Source organism: Xenopus laevis, chromosome 6S, assembly GCF_017654675.1.
Source record: "Xenopus laevis strain J_2021 chromosome 6S, Xenopus_laevis_v10.1, whole genome shotgun sequence".
Classification (NCBI taxonomy): Eukaryota; Metazoa; Chordata; class Amphibia; order Anura; family Pipidae; genus Xenopus; species Xenopus laevis.
Genome location: NC_054382.1, coordinates 3,233,383 through 3,257,496, shown reverse-complemented (window position 1 = coordinate 3,257,496; position 24,114 = coordinate 3,233,383). Strand labels below are relative to the sequence as shown.

Sequence of the window (24,114 nt, the reverse complement as noted above, 5' to 3'; positions counted from 1 at the left end):
GCTCCAGCACCTGCTCTGCCTGCTCCTCGGCTCCTTCTGCGTCTATTGCGCACTCTGGGCTTGACTCTGGAGGGAGGTGGACGGGTCCGTCTATCTGCGCAATGAAGTGGAACGCAATGCGTTCCACTTCCTCTGTTCGCCGGCGGCCATTTTCTTGGGCGCGAAAGTGTGCGCATGCGCGCACGGGTTGGAACGCAACTTGCGTTCCAGCGGCCATTTTGGAACGGAGATCCGAAGGGAGAGCAGCAGGCAGCTACTCTTTCTGTCTAAAAAAGTCTGGAGGTGATTTAGGCAGTGCCCCTTTCTCTCTACCTTCCTATTCTATGGCAGAAGGTAGGTCAGTGGGACTGTTCACAAGGGCAGGGGGGAAGAAGCCCTTAACAGCACAGGTGAGATACCTTGCTTGCTCTAAATGCCAGAAAAAGTTTCCAGGGGGCCAGGCTGAGCCGCTTTGTGGGTCCTGCTCCTTGGAGCAGGGGGATACTACTGCTCATGGGGGCCTCTCAGCTGCGTCAGCTATGACTGCTCCGCAGACGGTTTCTCAGGATTTAGACTCTGGAGCTGCAGCAGAGCCTCCTCCCCCTCTTTGGGCAGTCCAATTATCTCAATCTCTGGCATCATTACAAGGGTTGCCTGCCATTGCAGATAACCTTGGAAAGGTTCTTGTTCAGCTTAGCCATAAAACTGGCGCCAAGCGTAGACGGTGTGAACGACGCAAGAGGGGACACTGTCAACTCTGCTGTGTCTGACGAATCTTCCCCTGAGCTCCACTCTTCTCACTCTGAAGGTGAGGTTGGATCTTCTGACTATTCATCCGCAGATGAGGAAGAACATCAGGATGAGGGAAAGGATCGTGACAGTTTTCATGATGTAGACGGGATTATTAAGGGTGTCCTTGAGGTTCTTAATATATCCCAGAAGCCCAAACAGACAGGAGAGGCATCTAGCCTATTCAAGAGGCAACATAAGTCAGCTGTATGTTTCCCAGAAAATGAACAACTTCAAGGTTTAGTTCAGAATGAGTGGAATTCCCCTGAACACAAGTTTCAGGCGACTAAAAAATTCTCTAAATCATATCCCTTTCCAAAAGAGCTAGTTGATACTTGGTCTAATCCACCATCAGTTGATGCCCCAGTTTCTAGACTGTCAAAGTCCACCACATTACCAGTTACTGACGCAGCAGCATTTAAGGACCCTTCTGACAGAAGGCTAGAGGGGTTCCTTCGTGCAATTTACACCTCTGCAGGGTCGGCTCTACGCCCTTGCCTGGCTTCAGCGTGGGTCTCCAGAGCCATACAGGCATGGTCTGAGTCGCTGGCCAAGGACATTCTAGACGGGGTTCCCCGACAGGAGTTGTTATCGTCGGTACAGACTATTGCTGAGGCATCTAGTTACCTTTGTGACACAACCCTTGATACTTCACAAATTACTGCCCGGACTTCAGCATTGTCCGTAGCAGCACGCAGAACATTATGGCTCAAAAATTGGTCTGCGGACCTTAGTTCCAAAAAGTCACTCACTTCTCTGCCGTTCAAGGGACATCGTCTGTTTGGAGAAGAACTGGAGAAGATTATCTCCCAGGCGACGGGGGGGAAGAGTACCTTTCTCCCACAGACCAGAGGCCGAGCATCTACCTCAAATAGAAGGGGGAAATTTTTTCGTGGCCAAAGTGGCAGATTTTCAAGGCGTAACAATTCTCCACAAAGGTCCCACTTTCGGGCCAAAGTCGGTGAGAAAGGCCGGCCCGCTTGGAAAAACAACAGGCCTCACAACAAACCCTCAGGGGAGAAGCCCGCCTCAGCATGACGGGGCATCACCTCCGGAATCGTTGGATTGGATAGGGGGCAAATTACTTCGATTCCGGGAGGAATGGATGAAGCATTCTTCAGATGCATGGGTCACAGAAATAGTGACAGAGGGTTATCATTTAGATTTCTCAAGCACGCCACCCGGAAGATTCCTCATGTCCAGAGTCCCCCACTGTGCTCAGAAGGCTCAAGCCTTTGTACAATGTATAGAAAAGTTGGAGCGATCCGGGGTAATCAGTCCAGTACCAACCAAAGAGAGATTCTCCGGTTTTTACTCGAACCTATTTACAGTACCAAAGAGGGACGGTTCTCTCAGACCTGTGCTCGACCTCAAGGGTCTCAACAAATTCATCCGATCAGTACGGTTCAAGATGGAAACGTTGAGATCTGTCATTCGAGGGATGGAACAGGGGCAACTGATGATGTCCCTGGACATAAGGGACGCATACCTGCATGTTCCAATTTGGCCCCCCCATCACCGCTACCTACGATTTGCCTTCCAGAACAAACACTATCAATTTGTGGCTCTCCCATTCGGATTGTCGTCCGCTCCCAGGGTTTTCACCAAGTTGATGGCCGGTGACAGCTGCAACGTTGAGACTGCAGGGGATTTCCGTGACCCCCTATCTGGACGACCTCCTGTTAAAGGCCAGTTCAGAATCGAGGGCCAAGGAGCATCTAAACCAAGCAGTTCGGCTACTCCAGAGTTTCGGATGGACCATCAACTGGTCGAAGTCCAGCCCAGATCCCAGTCACAGGATGATATTCCTCGGCCTGGAATTCGATACGATCACACAGACTGTAACATTACCCATGGACAAGCAGGCCAGGATCAGAGATCAAGTTCAACATCTTCTGTCCAGTCAAAGCACGACAGTACACAAGGCGATGCAAGTACTGGGAACAATGGTTTCAGCCATCGAGGCAGTTCCATTTGCACAAATACATCTTCGGTCTCTCCAAGCCAACATTCTAGCAACGTGGAAAGGGGGACCTCTATCCCGCCCCATGTCCTTGTCACGTCAGGCGAGGGCGGAATTACAGTGGTGGATGAGATCGGAGAATCTAGCTGCAGGTCAATCGTGGGCAACACCGGAGTGGATTGTGATATCAACAGACGCCAGCCTCCAGGGCTGGGGGGCAACATGGGACGAGCAGTCTGCCCAAGGGCTTTGGTCTCCAGAGGAAGCCAAACTACCAATAAATATTCTAGAGCTGAGAGCGGTAAAATTGGCCCTCGTCCAGTGGACAGACCGATTCAGAGAAAAGCCCATACGCGTCCAAAGCGACAATGCTACGACAGTAGCGTACATAAATCGTCAAGGAGGGACACGAAGTCGGGCGGCCCTGGCAGAAGCCAGACAGATTCTTCTCTGGGCGGAAAACAACTCAGTGAAATTATCTGCAATACACATTCCAGGAGTGTCCAACACAAAAGCGGACTTTCTCAGTCGGAATCAGCTGGATCCAGGAGAATGGGAACTGCATCCAGAGGCGTTCAATCAGCTGACAGACCAGTGGGGAATCCCCATCATAGACTTAATGGCTTCCAGAAACAATCGAAAAGTACCAAGATTCTTTGCCCGCCGCAGGGATCCGTTAGCAGTGGGGGTGGATGCCATGACTCAGAGCTGGCACTTCAATCTAGCATATGTCTTCCCACCTCTTCCAATGCTACCAAGAGTCCTCAAAAAGATAAAGCAATCTCAGTTGATAGTCATTGTAGTGGCACCGTATTGGCCCCGGAGGACCTGGTTCACCGACCTGCAGGAGATGTCAATAGAACAGCCGATCCGGCTGGACAGCAGACCAGATCTCCTCCTGCAGGGACCCATATTACATCACAATCCCGGACTCTTCGCTTTGACGGGATGGCTGTTGAAAGGTCCATCTGGCGACGCCAAGGGCTAGATGAAGAAGTCATTCTCACTATGATAAAAGCTCGAAAAGCCTCGTCTTCCAAATCATACCACAGAGTGTGGCAGTCTTACCTCAATTGGTGCAAGGAGTCTCATTTTCCATTCCTTGAATTGCAGCTACCACGGATCCTTTCCTTCCTACAAAGAGGACTACAATTAGGTCTTAAGCTCAGCTCGCTCAAGGTCCAGGTGTCAGCCTTGTCAATCCTGTTTCAATCTCGTTTGGCGAATGAAGACTTGATACGCACGTTTCTGCAGGGAGTGGCCCATATCGTGCCGCCATTCCGTACTCCGGTGGCTGGCTGGGATCTCAATGTAGTGTTGGAAGCTCTGCTGGATCCACCATTCGAACCATTGTCTTCTATTTCCGATACATGGGTCACCTATAAGGTAGTGTTCCTCGTGGCGATATCATCGACCAGACGGGTTTCCGAACTTAGTGCCTTATCGTGTGCTCCTCCTTATCTCATATTCCATAAAGATAAAGCCGTTCTTCGTACGCTTCCAACCTTTCTACCCAAGGTAGTTTCAGACTTTCATATGAATCAAGAAATTGTGGTTCCTTCTCTATGTCCGGAACCCAAGAATGAGAAGGAACGCAGACTTCATAACTTGGACGTGGTCAGAGCATTACGATGGTATGTGGACAGATCTAAATCTTTCCGAAAGTCGCAGGCCCTGTTTGTTATACCATCGGGCCCTCGTCGGGGCCAGGCAGCCTCAAAAGTGACAATATCAAGATGGATCAGAGAATCAATCAAGCAAGCATACTCTGCGAAGGGAAGATCGGCGCCTGAAGGACTTCGGGCTCACTCCACCAGAGCAGTGGGAGCCTCATGGGCGTGGCGAAACTCTGCTTCCTTGGAGCAGATCTGTAAGGCGGCTACCTGGTCTTCTGTTCACACTTTCTCTAAATTTTACAAAGTTGACACCTTTTCCTCAGCCGAGGCTGCCTTTGGGCGACAGGTGTTGCATTCAGTAATTAAATAAATTTGCAGTACTCTTGTACATAGTTATAGCTCGCTCCCACCCTGCTGTTTGGGACTGCTTTGTTAAGTCCCCATGGTTCCCTGTGTCCCCCTAAGACGACAGAGAAAACAGGATTTTTGATACTTACCGTTAAATCTGTTTCTCTGTAGTCATAAGGGGGACACAGGGCTTCCCACCCTTGTCGAGCTATTGACATTTGGTCTAGTTTTGTTCAGTTTCACTGTTTACTTTCTGCCTGTGTATTTCGGTGATTACGTTCGCAGCTTTGGGACAAACTGAATAGGAAGGTACAGTGTAGGGGGTAAAGCCTGAAGGGCACGCCCCTTAATTAATTAATTTCAAGTGTCCTGCCTCCTGGAGGATGGAGCTTAACCCCATGGTTCCCTGTGTCCCCCTTATGACTACAGAGAAACAGATTTAACGGTAAGTATCAAAAATCCTGTTTTTATAGTATATATAATAATATAGTTTGTGTTATCCTGAAGTGTCTGGAGATGTGTATTTTGCTCTCAGCTAAAGCCATTGAACTTTTATAACTAAATACAATTAATGTCCACCATAAACAATTACAATGGATGTAGTTTAAGTAAGAGAGTAATTAGGTATTTAACCTAAGCCTTTACTCCACTATAGTCAATAGGGATGCACTTTAAGTGGTCTTATATAGGAAATTCTTTTTCCTTTCCAGGTTCATGCCAAGTGGATCATGGATACGGATGTATTTAATGAATGGATGAATGAGGAAGACTATGAGGTTGATGAAAACAAGAAGGTGTCTATTTTCCGCCAGAGAATCTCATTAAAAAATGAGGAGGTAATAAGCAACTTTACCAAATTGTTTTACTTCTGTCATACTTCAGCTACTGCTTAAGGCAAACTGCAGTCTTTGTTGACAATGCTTCAAGCGCTGAAAAACTACTAAACTACTATCACTAAACATTCCCTATCTCAGTTATATTGCATTAGACAAGTGTCACACCTGACTTCAGCTGAATATACTGCCAACATTGTTTTATTCGCTATTAAAGGGGACATTATCCCTAGAAGTTTTTTTTTTCTGCCATGTGTTTTGCCCCCCCCCCATGGGCAAAACACATGGGGGGGGGAGGGTTTTTGCGCAGACTAGGTTTCCTTTTCCTTTAATTGCAATGCCCATTGTCTCCCCTGGCTTTGACCTATTTGTTTGAATCCATCTTCTCGGCATAGAAATGCACAGGTGGATGGACATGTCCCTCAGCACTTTAGTAAAAGGGGATGAAAACACTATATAAAATACAATCCATAACAGTTTATGTATTCTGGTGAAATGTTGCTTTATGTAAATGGCAATGATTGCTGCAGTGCTTGACTGGATTGGGGTGAGTTTAAACAAGAGCAGTCTCCAGAGCAGTGTGTTGCAGTAGTCTGCATGGGATATGTTTTGCTACATGGAACTAGTTACACAACAGGCAGTGGGTTGATCCCTTACATCTACCCTAATATACTTGCACACTATGGATACATTGATCCCTGTCTTTTATTTTGTCATTTTAATCTACTGGTGGCCTATAAATTATACACTTTTTGATATAACTGCAAGTGCAAGGAGCCTAAATGAGATGGACTCTGGTACTTGGCAGAATTCTTTTTTTTTTTTTTTTTTTTTTTTAATGCTGTAGAGTTTGTTACAAAAGTTTTGAAGGATATTCTAATTCAGTAACTCTTCAGCTAGTGATTAAACCACTTGTTTCTCTAGGCTGTGCGAAGTCCTGAGAGGAAGGAGCGAAAGCCTGTTGGAAGTGTTAAAAAAAGAAAGCGCTCTCCTTCGCCTCCAGCATCTGAATCTAAAAGGAAATCTGGCAAGAAAGGGTATGTACACACAAGTTAACATGCAACTAAAGCTTCAAGTCAGAGTTCTTGGGCAAAAACTACACAGCATCTTCTGACCCACAAGGTGGGGTGCAAGTGAAAGCTGGGGAGAGAAGCGGGTGCAGTTGTATAGTCTGCAAATTCTTTGTTTTATTGTTGCCTGTGGTCTAAACCTCTTTAGTTCTCTGTAACTCAAGCCTCTGGAAGCATTGTGCCTAATTAAAGAATTGATTGTTTTGCTTGCTCTAAAAGCCCTGCAGGGACTAAATGCTATTGCTTGTTTTTCCATTATTCAGATTGGTTTATTAGAAGTCCTTTACTGTGTTTTCACTCTTATTCATTAGTCCAGGTGGTCTGTATGGTAAGCGGCGAGGACAGAAAGAAGATGATGAACAAGAGGACCTCACAAAGGATATGGAGGACCCAACCCCTGTCCCAAACATGGAAGAAGTGCTGCTCCCAAAGAATGGTGAGTTGTTGGCACAGATGCTTTCATAGCGTGATGAGTCTGAGTCTGACCACCAAGTAGTCAAGGAAGTTGTCTGGAGAAAGAAAGAGGCTGCTCTGATGTTGTTCTGCTTAGGAAAACATTTAGAAACCTTTCGTAGATCTTTTCTAAGCAGAAGAACATCAGAGCAGCCTCTTTCTTTTCCTGACAACTTCCTTGACTACTTGCTGGTCAGACTGGTGGGAAACTGACCAGCAGGTGGCACTGTTGTAACAAAATTCATTCATATTAACACTACATGTATCTTGGTATTAAAAATAAATACATAATGAATGTGCATTGCAAAAGTGCTTAGAGTAGCCCCCTTATCAATTTTACATTCACTTATTTTAAAGGTTTACTTATCCTTTAAGGAGCACTGGAATAAGACACTCATTGCCATTAAATATCTAGATAAGGCAGAATACGCTAGTTTAGTTCGACACTATATTCTTCTGCTTGAATCTTCACCACAGGCTAATGGTTCTTCATTTATACTACATGTTGCTACATTCTGCCTGTGCTCTAAATACGATTGATTTGCTGTGGTGCGGGGCAAGGTTTATTTACTTTCATAAATGAGTCTGAAATCTATATTCTTTAATTTAGCTCTTACGTTGTCTTTTTAGTAAACCCTAAGAAGGACAGTGAACACACACCTGTAAAGGGAGGAGTGGTTGCAGACCTTGGTAAGCATTTTCTTCATTCTTACTGGTAGTGCTAATTTTACTCAAGCTCATTTAGTCAAGTAAACAGTTGTGTAAAAAAAAAAACTCTTAAAAAAAACAAACCTTGAGCTATTTGATGATTGTGTGTGCCTTTGGCAACATAGAGCATACATTTAAAATGGCTGTAGAACAGTGACCCCAACCAGTAGCTCGTGAGCAACATGTTACTCCCCAACCCCTTGGATGTTGCTCCCAAAGCAGGTGCTTATTTTTGAATTCCTGGCTTGTAGGCAAGTTTTGGTTGCATAAAAACCAGGTGTACTGTCAAACCGAGCCTCAGCCTGTAGGCTGTCCTACCAATAGCCAATCACAACCCTTATTTGGCACCACCCAGGAACACTTTTCATGCTTGTGTTGCTCCCCGACTCTTTTTACATCTGAATGTTGCTTACGGGTGAAAGAGGTTGGGGACCCCTGCTGTAGAAGTACTTTGGGGTACATGACAGTATAAGATCCATTGCTGAATCATCTGCTGGACTCCTGCCAGGCCTAGCTCTAGTTACCAGAGCAATACTATAATTCCAGCCTTCATAACATTCTGTTGATTTCTTGTGTAAAATTTAACTTTTCATACTACTAGCCTAAGAAATGTGTTACCACTAAGTTGAAAGACCCAAATCTACCCAAGCGGCCCCTTTGGAAATCCTTCATAAACCAAGCCCTACTCCTCTATAAACTAAGCAATACTAGGCCTCTTCTCTTTTCAGCTTTCAAACCCCATCTAAAAAAGCAAGTGCTCTCTAAGGCTACATATTTATTGCTACTTTTTATTACTCAACTTTCTATACAGAGACCCTCTCTTATTCATGTTCACGTCTCTTAATCAAATCACGGTCACTAGGGTAATATGAACCCTAGTAACCAGATTGCTGAAATTGCAAGCGGGAGAGCTGCTGAATAAATAGTTCAAAAACCACAAAATTGCAAATTGTCTCAGAATATGACCCTCTCATTGTAGCGTGGGCACAATTACTTGACTTGCGGCACAATGAAACCTTTTTATTCCAATTACAGATGAACAAGAGGAAGAGACCGTTGCTGCTAGTGGAAAGGTAATACAATATACACTTATGTAACATAATAAAATATTAAATTGTATCTTCATACTAAGAGATAGCAAAGTAGACTGGAATTAAAGAGCTGGCGAGCAATTATGTAAATGCCTGTTATGTGAGGCTCTAATGTGTGTGTTACATAAATAACTTGCATATACTTCTGTAGTTTATATAAAGCACATTTAGTATATGGTTGTTGTCTTTGACTGTCCATTAATCCTACATTTATAGGAAGATGAAGACCCCAGCAGGGGAGATCAGAGCAGAATGATGGACAATGGTGAAGATAATGTGACTGAGCAGACAAACCACATCATCATTCCCAGTTATGCAGCATGGTTTGACTATAACAGGTACAGCACTAGGCCCACTTTTTTATTTTTTATTTATTTTTTGAATTTTTTTTGGCTCAAAAAAGGCAGCCCTGTTTTCTGCTTCTTTGGGTCCCACAGACCCTTCCTATACATTTAATGATGTATGTTTTGTTTTTTGTAACTTTGGGTAAAATAATGTGTTATCAACTACAATTGTGTTTTTAATTTGTTGAGGTTGATGCTGTTGCCACTAGAGGGAGCTCTTACTCTAGTTTTATATAAATTGTTCTGGCCAGTAAAGATCAGTGGTTGTCAGACTCTCTCATTTAATTATCCTTTATTTATATAGTGCCAGCACGTTACTCATCCCTTTACATTAATTATAGTCTTACAATAACTTAACAAAGAATGGTTACAGAGCTATAGTTTGAATGTAAATTGGGATCCCTTTATGTAGTAATGACATGGAAATTGTAGTACATAGAATCACCTGAATGCAGTCGAGTAAAAACATGGTCTGCTTGTTTTCCAGCATTCACGTGATTGAGCGCCGAGCCCTTCCAGAATTCTTCAATGGAAAGAATAAATCAAAGACGCCAGAGATGTGAGTACATTACTTTTATTTCAATCATGAACCCAAATAAAGGATATTGTTTGGAGCTCAGTACACTGCTGCTGCTTTGTACTCACCCCTGTTTGACTTGGTTGGGCACCAAGGGGTAACCCTGCTTGAAGTGTAAAATTTACATATATTCTATTTCTGTTCTGTCTGCATGTAACATGTTGCGCCAATGGCTCTTCCAGATACCTGGCCTACCGCAACTTTATAATAGACACATACCGGCTGAACCCACAAGAATATCTGACGAGCACAGCTTGCCGGAGGAACCTTAGTGGAGATGTCTGTGCTGTAATGAGGTAAGTTAAAACACACATGTGTTTTTCACAGTGGGAGAGTTGCGTGGCAGTGCTTGATGTGCATTGTGCTCTGTTTTAGGGCTCATGCTTTTCTAGAGCAGTGGGGTCTGGTGAATTACCAGGTGGATGCAGATTCACGGCCTATGGCTATGGGCCCACCCCCAACTCCTCACTTTAACGTGCTTGCTGATACTCCCTCTGGCCTGGTACCTGTACATATGAGGACTCCACAGGTAGGCTTTTTATCATGACCAATCTAACCTGCCCACATTGCTGCTCATGCTAGTGTACTTTGTCTAGCACAGCTCATCTCTATTTCCTTTGCCAACACAGATACCTCCTGCCCAGCAGATGCTTAATTTCCCAGAAAAAATGAAAGAGAAGCCAACCGACCTCCAAAACTTTGGCTTACGGACAGAAATCTATTCAAAGAAGACTTTAGCCAAGGTATGAAGCATCATCCGCCTATTTCATGCTGTTTAGAACTAGGGATGCACTGAATTCACTATTTTGGATTCGGCCGAATCCTTTGAGAAAGATTCGGCTGAATACCAAATCCTAATTTGCATATGCAAATTAGGGTGGGAAGGGGAAAACATTTTTTACTTCCTTGTTATGTGACAAAGTCACGCCATTTCCCTCCCTGCCCCTAATTTGCATATGCAAACTAAGATTCAATTCGTCCTGGCAGGAGGATTTGACCGAAACCTGCTGAAAAAGGCTGAATCCCGAACCGTATTCTGGATTCGGTGCATCTCTAGTTAGAACTGAAGTGGGAGAGTTTAGTAGTCTGTAGGGTCTTTGCAGGTCTTGATGTTTGTATGGATATCTCTCGATTTTACAGAAGATAATTTCTAATTCCTGTACATATTTTTTGTTTTGCACTTAGAGTAAATCTGCCAGTGCTGGGAGAGAGTGGACAGAACAGGAAACTCTGCTGCTCCTAGAGGTGAGTTTGATAATTGCCTTAGTAACAGTAGACATTGGAAAGCTTTAAAGAACTCTTGAATCGTTGGTGAAATAGTCCTGGTCACAGGTCCGGATTTACTTAGCGGGAACCCATAGGCCCGCTGATGTTCATCGCCTCCCTTTTATTTGTGCAAATTTTAATTTGGACCAGAGCAATGGGGATTGGCGCACTGGAAATTTAAAAGAACTATTTTATCTCCTGCTCATCCCTAGTGTTTCAGAAGCAATGTGGGTGTGGTTGGGCAGCATGCTGCCCAATAAAATCTTGCCGCCATAGGCCCAGACCTTGTTGCCTTTCCTCAAATCCGGTCCTGCCTGATCATGCACGTTTGCAGCCTGGGCCAGACATTAGCATGAAATATTGAAACTACCACCATTTCAGTCAGTAGTTATAAGCAATCTGTGTACTTGATGGGTGTATATGGCGTATATAGCCACTTTTATAAATACTTCGAAAAATCTGGGGGGGTTTCTGCCGCAGACTCTGTGCATTGGGCTCCCATATCATTACTTAAAGGGATTCTGTCATGATTTTTATGGTGTAGTTTTTATTCCCAAATGACACTGCGAATAATTTACTGTACGATGTAAAATTTAATTCCTAACACAACAAGTGTATTTAGTTGTAATATTGGTGTGTAGGTGCATCTCGGGTCATTTTGCCTGGTCATGTGCTTTCAGAAAGAGCCAGCACTTTAGGATGGAACTGCTTTCTGGCACACTGTTGTTTCTCCTACACTGTGTCTCAGTGGGACCTGGATTTTACTATTAAAGGAACAGTAACACCAAAAAATTAGTCTTTTAAAGTAATGAAAATATAATATAGTGTTGCCCTGCACTTGTAAAACTGATCTGTTTGCTGCAGAAACACTACTAAAGTTCATATAAACAAGTTGCTGAGTAGAAGTGGCAGAAATTGAAAAAAGGCTATATGGCACAGGATAAATAATGGATAACACCATTATGTTCTACAGAGTTTCTTCTATCTGCTGTGTAACTTGAGCCTTTTCACCTTTGAATAGCTGCGCAGCAGCTTATTTATATAAACAATAGCAGCGTTTCTGAAGCAAACAACAGTTTTACTAGTGCAGGGCAACACTACATTATATTTTTATTACTTTAAAACTATTTTATTTTTTGATGTTATTGTTCCTTTAAGTGCTGTTCTTGTATCTACCAGGGAGCTTTTATTTGGTTACCTTCCTATTGTTCTGTTGATGGGTTTCTTGGGGGAAGGGAGTAGTGTAATATCACTCCAACTTGAAGTGCAGCAGTAAAGAGTGACTGAAATGTATCAGAGCACAGGTCACATGACTGGGGGCACCTGGGAAACTGTCAATATGTCTGATCCCATGTAGATTTCAATAAAAAAAAGTGTGCTTTTTTTTGAAAAAAACTATTTCAGTACAGAAGTCGGCTGGAGCAACACTATTATCTGATTAATTTAAAAAAATAGTATTACCGTATAATGACAGTATACCTTTAAGCAGCACTTTTTGGGAATGGGGCCTAACTCATTATATCTGAGGAGTAACAGATGAGGGCCGAAATCCGTAAATCTTTAACTGCCATGTGACTTATCCAGAATGCTGCTAACAATGGCCGGTATAGAAATATCTGTTGGCCTTTATTAGACCAACTGTCTGTCCTTGGTTTATGAGGAGCTGCTGCATTCCACCAGATTCCCCTTTCAATTTCACTTTGTTAGAAGGGTTCCATTGAATCCGTGCCCCTGCATTTTAGGGCAATGATAATTACACAATGTCCGTGACAAGTCTGGGAGACCTTCCAACAATGCCATTACTTCCCATCTGACTGGCCCGTTATTGTGTTTATAATAGATACCACCCCCGAGCAAAGGCCTGCAATCTGCATAGTAACTTGTGCAAAAGCACAAACTCTTCATCAGCTAATGACCCTGTCACTGAGGCCCTGACAATAATAAATGCATTAGTCATGTACACAATGACCGCAAATCATTAGGCTACATCAAAGCAGAGATTTGCATATATAGTCCTTAAAGTGACAGTGCAGTCCAATTATAACCGTAAGGCTATTGAACTGTCTTGACGGCAAAACTCAAAAACACACAACAGTTACAGCTGCTTTGTCTGGTTTAGGAGGAGAGGGCAGATTAATACAGCAGTTTAAAGGGAAACTGTCATGGGGAAAAAACATTTTTTTCAAAATGAATGAGTTAATTGTGCTGCTCCAGCAGAATTCTGCACTGAGATCCATTTCTCAAAAGAGAACAGATTTTTTTATATTCAATTTTGAAATCTGTCATGGGGCTAGACATATTGTCAATTTCCCAGCTGCCCCTGGTCATGTGACCTGTGCTCTGATAAACTTCAATCACTCTTTACTGCTGTACTGCGAGTTGGAGTGATATCACCCCCTCTCTTTTTCCCCCAGCAGCCAAACAGAACAATGGGAAGGTAACCAGATAGCAGCTCCTTAACTCAAGATAACAGCTGCCTGGTAGATCTAAGAACAACACTCAATGGTAAAATCCAGGTCCCACTGAGACACATTCAGTTACATTGAGAAGGAAAAACAGCAGCCTGCCAGAAAGCATTTCTCTCCTAAAGTGCAGGCACAAGTCACATGACCAGGGGCAGCTGGGAAATTGATAAAATGTCTAGCCCCATGTCAGATTTCAAAATTGAATATAAAAAAAATCTGTTTGCTCTTTTGAGAAATGGATTTCAGTGCAGAATTCTGCTGGAGCAGCACTATTAACTGATTCCTTTTAGGGCCAGGGCACACTCGGATTCGGGGGGTGAGTTGCCCGGCGACAAATCTCCTCTTCTTCAGGGCGACTAATCTTCCCGAACTGCCTCCCCCCGACTAGAATGTAAATCGCTGGCGGGATGACACTTGGAGTGCTTCGTTTTCTGAAGTTGCCTCACGAGAAAACTTGGGCGACTTCGGAAAACGAAGCCCTCCAAGTGCCATCCCGCCGGTGATTAGGGTTACCACCTGGCCGTTATTTTACCGGCCTAGCCGGTAAAATACCTGCCGGGGCCGGTATTACAAATTTACCGGCAATGTAGCTGCCAGTAAATTTGTAATACAATTAAAAAGAGCCCTCAGCCTGCCCCCAATCCCCTTGAACTTACCTTTTCTTTGTGGTTCGTTTGGTTTCTGTGACACGGCCCCGCCCCCTTTGACATCACGCCCCGCCCCACATTTGTTGCCGGGCGACTAATCTCCTCAAATCTGAGCGTGTGCCCTGACCCTTAGAGACCCCTACCAATTAACCAATGATAATGATGGAGTCCCAGGTCTTGTTGCATGTATGAGGTGCATCCTAGTAGCTCTCTATCCCACGGCTGCATTGGGTCAGTATTCTTTCTTAATCACTCATGTGCCAACATAAACTTTCTTAGTGCCACAATCTGTAGCCAGTTAAGGGGTCTGCAATTTGTATTATGTTTTAAAAGCGGAGGGGAAATCTACACAGAGTATGTCTATTACACTTGCTATACCTTTCCCTGCAAAATCAATGCAATGGTTTAAAGTTGAAAGTTTCTTGTACTGGGACTAAGGCAGATGGGATCAGGATCAATACACAGTGATTTAGTTTTTCATCTATCTCTAGATATAATAAAAATGGCATCTGTCCAAACTGAAGTGGAGCACTGTACCTATATTTAAAGGGGAACTATCGCAAAAATTTAAATTTAAGATCAGCCTACTGAAATAAGAAACTTGCTAAATACACTCAATTAAAAATTCTGTACTGTTTCTGAAATAATCAAGTTTATCTTCACTATTCCTCTATCGGCATCTGTTTCTCTTCATTCTGTCTTCATGCAGCAGTTGGGTGTCAGATATTCACTGACAGTTAGATCCAATATATCTTATAGGGGGCTCCTTTTGCCTAGAAGATGTATTAGAGCTCATTCTAATAAACTCACCAGACATCATGTCTCGCTACATGCAGGATTTGTGCAAAAGGCAGTTATTTTGTTACATTTTGTTTGTGGTTTGTGAGCTCTAATTCATCTGCTAGGAAAGGAGCCCCCCTATAAGATATATTGGATCTAACTGTCAGTGAATATCTGACACCCAACTGCTGCTGAGAGAGGAATAGTGAAGATAAAGATACTATACAGAATGTTTAATTGATTGTATTTAGAAAGTTTCTTCAGTATGCTGAAGCTGATAATAAAATTTAATTTTCACAATAGTTCCCCTTTAATGTGGCATGTGTGTTTATTTATAAATTATTCCAAATTGGAGTTGAGTACCTATATTTAATAAAGTGTGTGTGTATATAGATACACATGTACTGTATATATAGTTGTTTATTTATAAATTATTCCAAACTAAAATGTAGCTTGATTCTAGTTAATGGAATATTGTTCCCACATATTGTAAAATAGCGCTGTAAACTATGTTGGCGCTTTAAAAGTACATGTTAATAGTATTAGAAGTTACTGGGACATAAGGAATTAATCTCCCACCTTCCTCTATGTCTAACAATACTCTCATTGCAGGCCCTCGAAATGTACAAAGATGATTGGAATAAAGTGTCTGAGCACGTTGGAAGTCGGACTCAGGATGAATGCATCCTTCACTTCCTCAGGCTCCCTATTGAAGATCCCTACCTGGAGAATTCAAATTCCTCTCTGGGACCCCTCGCCTTCCAGCCTGTTCCATTCAGCCAGTCAGGCAATCCTGTTATGAGTACTGTGGCCTTTCTTGCGTCCGTTGTCGATCCAAGGGTTGCGGCAGCTGCTGCCAAAGCTGCTTTAGGTACATTATGCTTATTACATATATGCTGAGTGCTTGGATTAATCACAGTACAGCAAGATCAGTCTTGTGCTTAAAGGATAAGTAAACCTTTAAAATAAGTGAAAATAAAATTGATGAGGGGGCTATTCTAAGCACTTTTGCAATTGACATTCATTATTTATTTATTTTTAATTCCAAGATATTAAAGGATACATGTACTGTTAATATGAATGAATTTTGTTACAACAGCGCCGCCTGCTGGTCAGTTTCCCACCAGTCTGACCAACAAGTAGTCAAGGAAGTTGTCAGGAGAAAGAAAGAGACTGATGTTCTTCTGCTTAGGGATAAAATTAGAAACCTTTCTCACATCTTTCCTAAGCAGAACATCAGAGCAGCCTCTTTCTTTCTCCTGATAACAATTAAAAATAAATAAATATTGAATGTAAATTGAACAAGTTCTTACAAAAGCACCCTCATCAATTTTACATTGACTTATTTTAAAGCTTTACTTATCCTTTAAAGTTGGGTGGAAGAAATATTTGTACCATGCAATATGCCGTCTCTTTAAAAGTCTCCGTGTGCAGCAGCTATATAGCCATTAACGACCTTTTATTTAACCCTTCTTACCTGCCAGGAATCTGGTGCCTACTGTCTCTTAATAATCAATGTCCTTGACACACGTGTGCGTGTGTGTGACCCATTTGATTTTCTGGGTATATGACAGGAAAATGAAACCTGCAATGCTATAGGGTAACAGGCATTTTATCTTCTGTTTTTTCCATCTTCTTATTAATTCCCTGGTATCAGAGGAGTTTTCACGAGTACGGGAGGAGGTGCCACTGGAGCTGGTGGAGGCTCACATTAAAAAAGTGCAAGAAGCAGCCAGAGCTCTTGGGAAAGTGGATCCAAACTTTGGTCTGGAAAGCAGCTGTATAGCAGGCACTGCACCCGAGGAGCCGGAGAAGCCAGAGAAGCCAGAGAGGCCTGGTAAGTGGGTACACACAATTGTCTTGTGGAAACATCTCTTGACCCCGTACTGTTGCAGTAATGAAAATCACAGTGTTTATTACTGTATTGTTATTTCTGATATTCTAATAGTACAACTTGATAGAATATTTATCCAGAGGCATTTTAGTAAAACAAAGTACAGGCGCCATTAAAGCAATTTATACATTTTCATACAGAGATACATTGCACTTTGCCTTATACACCCTTCCCCAAATAGGGAGCTGGACAGCCCTTTGGCAGGGAATAGCCCATTGATTACCTATTTGTTTGGTTTGCTTAGTAACATCGGGCATTGGAGATGCAAGTGCAGAGAATTTCTGTAGTTAGCTGACTGCACTATACCTTCCTCGGGAGTATTCTGCATATTGCATGTTCCACGGCACAATAAATAAAGGACGTTTGTACCTGTGTAATTGGCTTTTCATGAATAAACCGAGCCTTATGCACTTTTACACCTTCAATACCTTCCAGACATTGGTTAATATTGGTGTTTGTGTTCCTTCTCTGATTTTAAACACCTTACTTACAAATTTGTTAGCATTTAGATGAGAAAAGAACGTTTCGGGCCTTCAAACAGGACATGTTTCGAGCCTTCAAACAGGACATGTTTCGGGCCTTCAATGCCCTTTCTCAAGAGGGAGGGCATTAAAGGCCCAAAACATGTCGTGTTTGACAGTCAATAAATGAAAATCACAAGCAGTTAATCTGCAGTAGAGTGCTCTCCTTTTCTCATCTAAATGCTGATATTTTGGATGGTCGGTACATCCACCTATAAAGGATTGACGCATTTGTGATAATTGATTCATCCACTTTTTACAAATTTGTTATTGCGTAGGGCTTATGAGTCATCTTTTTTTTTTTGCCTAACCGTCTGTAAGCTTTGTAGGGTTAGACTAACGTAGGCATAAGACTTGGTTTACATTTATTTGAAAAGTTATATTCACTGTTGTGCTTGCATACTGGTATAATTTTGTGGTCGTCTTTTTCTCTATGGTTTAGACTTTATAGCATTCTGTCCCAGTGGCTGCACAGATCCTATCTGATCCCCATTGTAAGCAGCAGTCCTGTCCTGCTTTATGGCAGCTGAGATTCTAGCTATCTGTATAACAGAACATTCTGTCCCAGTGGCTGCACAGATCCTATCTGATCCCCATTGTAAGCAGCAGTCCTGTCCTGCTTTATGGCAGCTGAGATTCTAGCTATCTGTATAACAGAACATTCTGTCCCAGTGGCTGCACAGATCCTATCTGATCCCCATTGTAAGCAGCAGTCCTGTCCTGCTTTATGGCAGCTGAGATTCTAGCTATCTGTATAACAGAACATTCTGTCCCAGTGGCTGCACAGATCCTATCTGATCCCCATTGTAAGCAGCAGTCCTGTCCTGCTTTATGGCAGCTGAGATTCTAGCTATCTGTATAACAGAACATTCTGTCCCAGTGGCCCCTTCACATAGGCATCCAATCTAATGTAGATCAAACTGATATTTGGCTCTTAAAAACCGTTTACTTCTTCCTAGTTTCTTTATGCTGTGAAATTATTTTTCTGTTATTGTAATAGACCCACACTTGCTCTTAAGTGCCACCTTTCTCTGGGATTCAAGTAGCACAGCCTTGGTTTCTCCCATCACAAAATAGCAATGGGATTCAGGCATGTGCTGGTGCCAAACTGGGGTAACACTAAACTGTTTGTTATTTGCAGCTGATGCTCCTGAAGAGGAGAAGATGGAGACTGAAGCGGCTGAACCTGCTCAGCAGGAGAAAGTAAATGTAAGTGACGTGTGATCTACAGGTTGGGAAATCTAGTTTGGGCGAGGTTTGGTTTCCCTCTTTTTAAAATTTCCCATTATTATGATGTTGGTGCAAAACATTTTTGTCATTGCTGCAAGGGGCAACAAACTTGGAAGCCAATGTCATTGTGATTCTATTCTCTCCCCCTCTAGTTTCCTACTAAAATGAGTATGAAGTAGAGATTCACCAAATCCAGGATTCTGTTGGGGATTTGGCCGGATTCATATTCGGCCGAATTCTTGTGTCTGGCCGAACCAAATACTAATTTGCATATCTAAATTAGGGGTGGGGAGGGAAATCGTGTGCCTTTTTGTCACAAAATAAGAAAGTAAAACATTTTTTCCCCACATCTGGACCATAATTTGCGTATGCAAATTAGGATTCAGTACGGTATTCAGCCGAATTTTTTATAAAGGATTTGGGGATTTCAAAAAGTGGATTTGGTGCATCCCTAGTATGAAGGGATGGCTGTTAAATTCAATAAACTTGTGCCTTCAACCTGCTGCTTTCTGACCATAGCATGTTATACTACACAAAAGCCCATCCATTCTTTAATCCTAGTCTAACTTAAAACCTGGATGTGTTTGTTCTTCTATTGCTGTTCCTTGTAGGTTTCCTACTGCTTTTATAGAGTTAAGAACCATCTTCTAATAGGAAAAAATAAAACACTTCAGTAGTTATCTAGCGCTGGTTGTGTTTGTCAGAGCCCATATCACCTTACATCTCTGTATTGTAGGCTTCTGCCTTTGATTGGGTTTAGAACAAACATATCATTTTTCCCGTGTGTTGACAGAATGAGGTTAAAACTGAAAAGGAAAGTGAAGCAGAGAGTTGTGAGAAACCAGAAGCAGAGAAGAAGCCTGTGGAAGAAGATGCAGAGTCTGCAGATAAACAGAAAGCACCAGGTAATTGGAGACTTCTGCTTGCAAACTGAGCTTTTAGGGGTTCTCTGTGCATGAAAATTGCCCTTGTAGCATTAAACTTATCTGTTAATGGTGAAGTCTGCCTGAGTTAAAGGAACAGTTCAGTGTAAAAATATAAACTGGGTAAATACGCTGTGCAAAATAAAAAATGTATCTAATATAGTTAGTTAGGGGCAAAAATGTAATGTATAAAGGCTGGAGTGAGTGGATGTGTAACATAATAGCCAGAACACTACTTCCTGCTTTTCAGCTCTCTAACTCTGAGTTAGTCAGTGACTATAAGGGGAGCCACATGGGACATCACTGTTCAGTGAGTTTGTAATTGATCCTCAGCATTCAGCTCGAAGATTCAAAAGCAAAAGTTATGTCTCTCCCCCCCCCCCCTTAAGTCTCTGGTTACTGCCTGGTAACCAATCAGTGGAAAGCAAGAGAGCTGAAAAGCAGGAAGTAGTGTTCTGGCTATTATGTTACACATCCACTCACTCCAGCCTTTATACATTACATTTTTGCCCCTAATTAACTATATTAGAAATGGTTTTAATTTGCACAGCCTTTCTATTCACCCAGTTTTTATTTTTACTTGGAACAATTCCTTTAAAACCCAATTAGGTACCTCCCTCTGAATAAATGAACCCAAACACTCTTAATACTTTGCTAGGCCAGGCACTAGTAATTATTGTGGGCCCAAGTTGTCCTGTCTCATAAGTACTAAAGACCTGAAGGTTTGTTCCTGTTAATATCTATTTATTCAGTTTTTTTTTTAAAAGGTAAGTTTTATTTCGTTTTAAACATACACACATAACAGACAGTCAAGCAGACCGGTTCATATAGATTATACATAGGTACATAAAATCGGCTGAACGTACAAGTCAACTACAAGCACCATAAAAGAAACATTGCTATGAGACAATAATGGACTTCTGGGATAATCGAACACCCAAGGGACCTCATCAAGAATATAGGATGAGTGGAACCACCTCTAGTATGACCCAGACGGTCTGCACAACCACCGTTCAGTCAGGGAGGTTCGGATCTATATCAGCCCATGAGCCCCATATTCTGTCGAATTTCGTAGGCGAGCCCCTGGATTCATAGGTAAGTTTGTAAAGGGGTAGGGCATTATTAACCAGCCGCACCCACGCTCTAAGAGAAGGGGGTAGGTTACCCATCCAGTGCATTGCAACAGTTTTCTTTGCATAGAAAAGGAGAATACGAAAGGCAATTCTGGGGTATTTGGCCGGGACCAGGTCTTCTAAGACCCCCAACAGACAAACGGAGGGGGTGATAACCCTCGGGAAGTCAAGGTTATCAGCTAGAAAGTTAACCACTCGCGTCCAGAAGTGTAAAATCAGTCGACATTCCCATAGTAGGTGAAAGAAGTCTGCGCCTGGTTGCTGACACCTCGGACAAATGTCAAGGGGGATTCGGCCCATTTGCTTGAGACGTACCGGGGTTATATACACATGATGTAAAATTTTATATTGGACCAACTTATCCTTGAGAGAGATAAGGCCGGTGTACACATTATCTATCGTCTCCTCCCAGTCCTCCTGTGAAAGACCCGTAATTTTATCAGTCCACCACGCTTGAGTAGTCCAGAAAGGGTTTAGGGCCAGAGAGTAGAAGTCGGTGGTATAGCCGGGACACCAATTTGGAAGGGCTAGGGTCACGGAGGGTTTCCTCTATGGCCAGAGAAGACTGTTGGGGGCAAGGGTACCAAATTGGGAGTAAAAAGCATGCCTAAGCTGAAGGTATTGAAATAACAAAAGAGGCGTCGGGTGGGTCTTACGCTGAAGAGCACAATATGTGGGAAACACCTGGGGATCAAGAAGGTCTTGTAAGCATTTAATGCCTCTGTTAGGCCAAAATATGAAATCCGGGAGATATCTGAAGTGAGGGTAGGTATGAGTTACCCCACAAAGGTAGGTTTGGGGACAGTAACGGGGGAGCATGGCCCAAATTTTAAGGGCTACCTGCCAAGATTTGTGAGGGGTGGTCAGAGTAGTTGGCAGGGGACTGTAATCCCTAAGGGAGCGGTATGGAAAATGTCGGAGACCCTTCCCAGGAGGCTACCAGGAGAGCCTGAAGCTGCGAGTTTGGGTTGTACGGGTCCGGATGAAAGCACCAATGCAGGTAGTAAAGCTGTGAGGCTAGATAATATAGATAGAAATTGGGGAGAGCCAGGCCCCCCTCCTCACACGGGGCACATAACCGGGTCCAAGCAATTCTGGGTGTTTTATTATTCCAAAGAAAGGGGATCATGATCCGATTTAGACGCTTAAAGTAGTGTTTAGGGAGGTATATGGGTGCGTTATGGAGCAAGTAAAGGATTTTGGGAAGATAGATCATTTTAATAAGATTGACTCGGCCCCATAGAGATAAAGGTAACTTCGTCCAACGGGCTAATGTGGTGGTCAGATTGGTGAGAAGGGGGTCCAAGTTGAGGGAGACATACTTGGAAACATCTGCCTGGATTGTCACGCCAAGGTATTTGAACTGAGTGGCCCACTCTAGGGGGGTCTCGGCTGGCAAAGGTCGAGGTTGGTCAGGGTCAATGGGGAAGAGAACAGACTTGTATTTATTCAGTTTAACTCACAGCCCTGTCTTATGCCAAAGCCAATAGAATTGTGTGTCCTAAGTTTAAAAGCAAAACAAATCCATGGGCAATTTGCTAGGTTTCATTCAACACTCTTCCATCACCTTGTTTCTTTCATGGCAGCTGCATGTTTGGCATTGATTAGAAAGTAACAGTAGCAGAGAGTCCATGAAAGCCTGAGGTTTTTCAGGAAAAAAAAACATACATCATAGGTTTTAGACTGCAGGACTCTTCCCTAGAGTCCTGGCAAATGTTAAGCCGATTTCACCCAGTAACTGTTCCTGATGTTGCTTTATCGCAGAGGATGACGCTGAAGACAAAGAGAATGAATCCACAAAGGAAGCCGACCCCGCAAAGAAGAAAGCAGAGAATGATCTCTGTGAGGCTAATGTGGCAATGGCCGCGGCCGCTGCTTTGGCTTCTGCAGCCACAAAGGCAAAGGTTGGTTTTCCCCGTGTACATTACCAGTGCGCTATTTTAACCTGGTTAAACTGTATCCCTTTAAAGGATAAGTAAACATTTAAAATAAGTGAATGTAAAATTGATGGGGCTGCTATTCTAAGCATGTTTGTAAAGTATTTTCATGATTTATTTATTTTTAATTCCAAGATATTAAGGGATACATGTACTGTTAATATGAATGAATTGTTACAACAGCGCCACCTGCTGGTCAGTTTCCCACCAGTCTGACCAGCAAGTAGTCAAGGAAGTTGTCAGGAGAAAGAAAGAGGCTGATGTTCTTCTGCTTAGGAAAGATGTGAGAAAGGTTTCTAATTGTTTTCCTAAGCAGAAGAACATCAGCCTCTTTCTAAGCAGAAGAACATCAGCCTCTTTCTTTCTCCTGACAACTTCCTTGACTACTTGATGGTCACAGGTCCCAAAATGACCAGCAGGTGGAGCTGTTGTATCAAAATCCATTAGTACATATTTCCCTTAATATTTTGGAATTTAAATAAAAAAAAGACATAATGTACATTACAAAAGTGCTTAGAATAGCCCCCTCCTCAATTTTACATTCACTTTTAAGGTTTACTTATCCTTTAACATTAAATGCACAATATGTCTTGATTAATAATGTTTGACTAGAATACGACTTAAGTGGAGTCTTTCTGGCTTTCCCACAGCATCTGGCAGCAGTGGAAGAACGTAAAATCAAGTCTCTGGTGGCTTTGTTAGTAGAAACGCAGATGAAGAAACTAGAGATCAAGCTGAGGCATTTTGAAGAACTTGAGACCATCATGGACAGAGAAAAGGAAGCTGTAAGTATCGGTCGCAGATTCCCAGTTTCCCATTGTCAGTGTTCATGTACCATATCTTTAGCATGAGCTGAGAATATCTCTGGTTTGGTCAGACTTTAACACAATTTGACATGTTTCCTGCCGCTCTACAAGGGATACGTGTACTGTTAATATGAATGAATTGTTACAACAGCGCCACCTGCTGGTCAGTTTCCCACCAGTCTGACCAGCAAGTAGTCAAGGAAGTTGTCAGGAGAAAGAAAGAGGCTGATGTTCTTCTGCTTAGGAAAGATGTGAGAAAGGTTTCTAATTGTTTTCCTAAGCAGAAGAACATCAGCCTCTTTCTTTCTCCTGACAACTTCCTTGACTACTTGCTGGTCAGACTGGTCGGAAACTGACCAGCAGGTGGCGCTGTTGTAACAAAATTCATTCATATTAAAGGGATCAAACTAACTTTTAGTATGTTCTAGAATGGATAATTCTAAGCAGCTTTTCATTTCGTCTTCATTATTTATTTTGTATAATTTTTGAATTATTTGCCTTTTCTTCTGACTCTTTCCAGCTTTCAAAGGGGGTCACTGACCCCATCTAAAAAAATGATCTGTAAGGCTACACATTTATTGTTATTGTTACGTTTTATTACTCCTCTTTCTATTCAGGCCTCTCCTATTCATATTCCAGTCTCTTATTCAAATCAGTGCATGGTTGCTAGGTTAATTTGGATCCTAGCAACCAAATTAAAATGCAAACTGGAGAGTTGCTGAATAAAAAGCTAAATAACTC

The 24,114-nt window shown here is 42.7% G+C and overlaps 1 protein-coding gene across 3 annotated transcripts in view; it reads left to right on the top strand.

Moving 5' to 3' along the window:
- smarcc1.S (SWI/SNF related, matrix associated, actin dependent regulator of chromatin, subfamily c, member 1 S homeolog) overlaps nt 1–24,114 on the top strand; it is a 52,532-nt gene that overhangs the window by 22,197 nt on the left and 6,221 nt on the right. For all 3 annotated transcript variants that reach the window (XM_041567300.1, XM_041567299.1, XM_041567297.1), the window contains exons 9-25: nt 5,406–5,531; nt 6,453–6,565; nt 6,910–7,034; nt 7,682–7,741; nt 8,795–8,832; nt 9,067–9,188; nt 9,682–9,753; nt 9,954–10,067; nt 10,147–10,300; nt 10,401–10,514; nt 10,957–11,016; nt 15,542–15,800; nt 16,587–16,766; nt 18,486–18,553; nt 19,368–19,479; nt 22,395–22,534; nt 23,218–23,352. In XM_041567300.1, the coding sequence (XP_041423234.1) occupies nt 5,406–5,531; nt 6,453–6,565; nt 6,910–7,034; nt 7,682–7,741; nt 8,795–8,832; nt 9,067–9,188; nt 9,682–9,753; nt 9,954–10,067; nt 10,147–10,300; nt 10,401–10,514; nt 10,957–11,016; nt 15,542–15,800; nt 16,587–16,766; nt 18,486–18,553; nt 19,368–19,479; nt 22,395–22,534; nt 23,218–23,352 (1,992 nt within the window). The remainder of the gene's footprint in view (nt 1–5,405; nt 5,532–6,452; nt 6,566–6,909; nt 7,035–7,681; nt 7,742–8,794; nt 8,833–9,066; nt 9,189–9,681; nt 9,754–9,953; nt 10,068–10,146; nt 10,301–10,400; nt 10,515–10,956; nt 11,017–15,541; nt 15,801–16,586; nt 16,767–18,485; nt 18,554–19,367; nt 19,480–22,394; nt 22,535–23,217; nt 23,353–24,114) is intronic.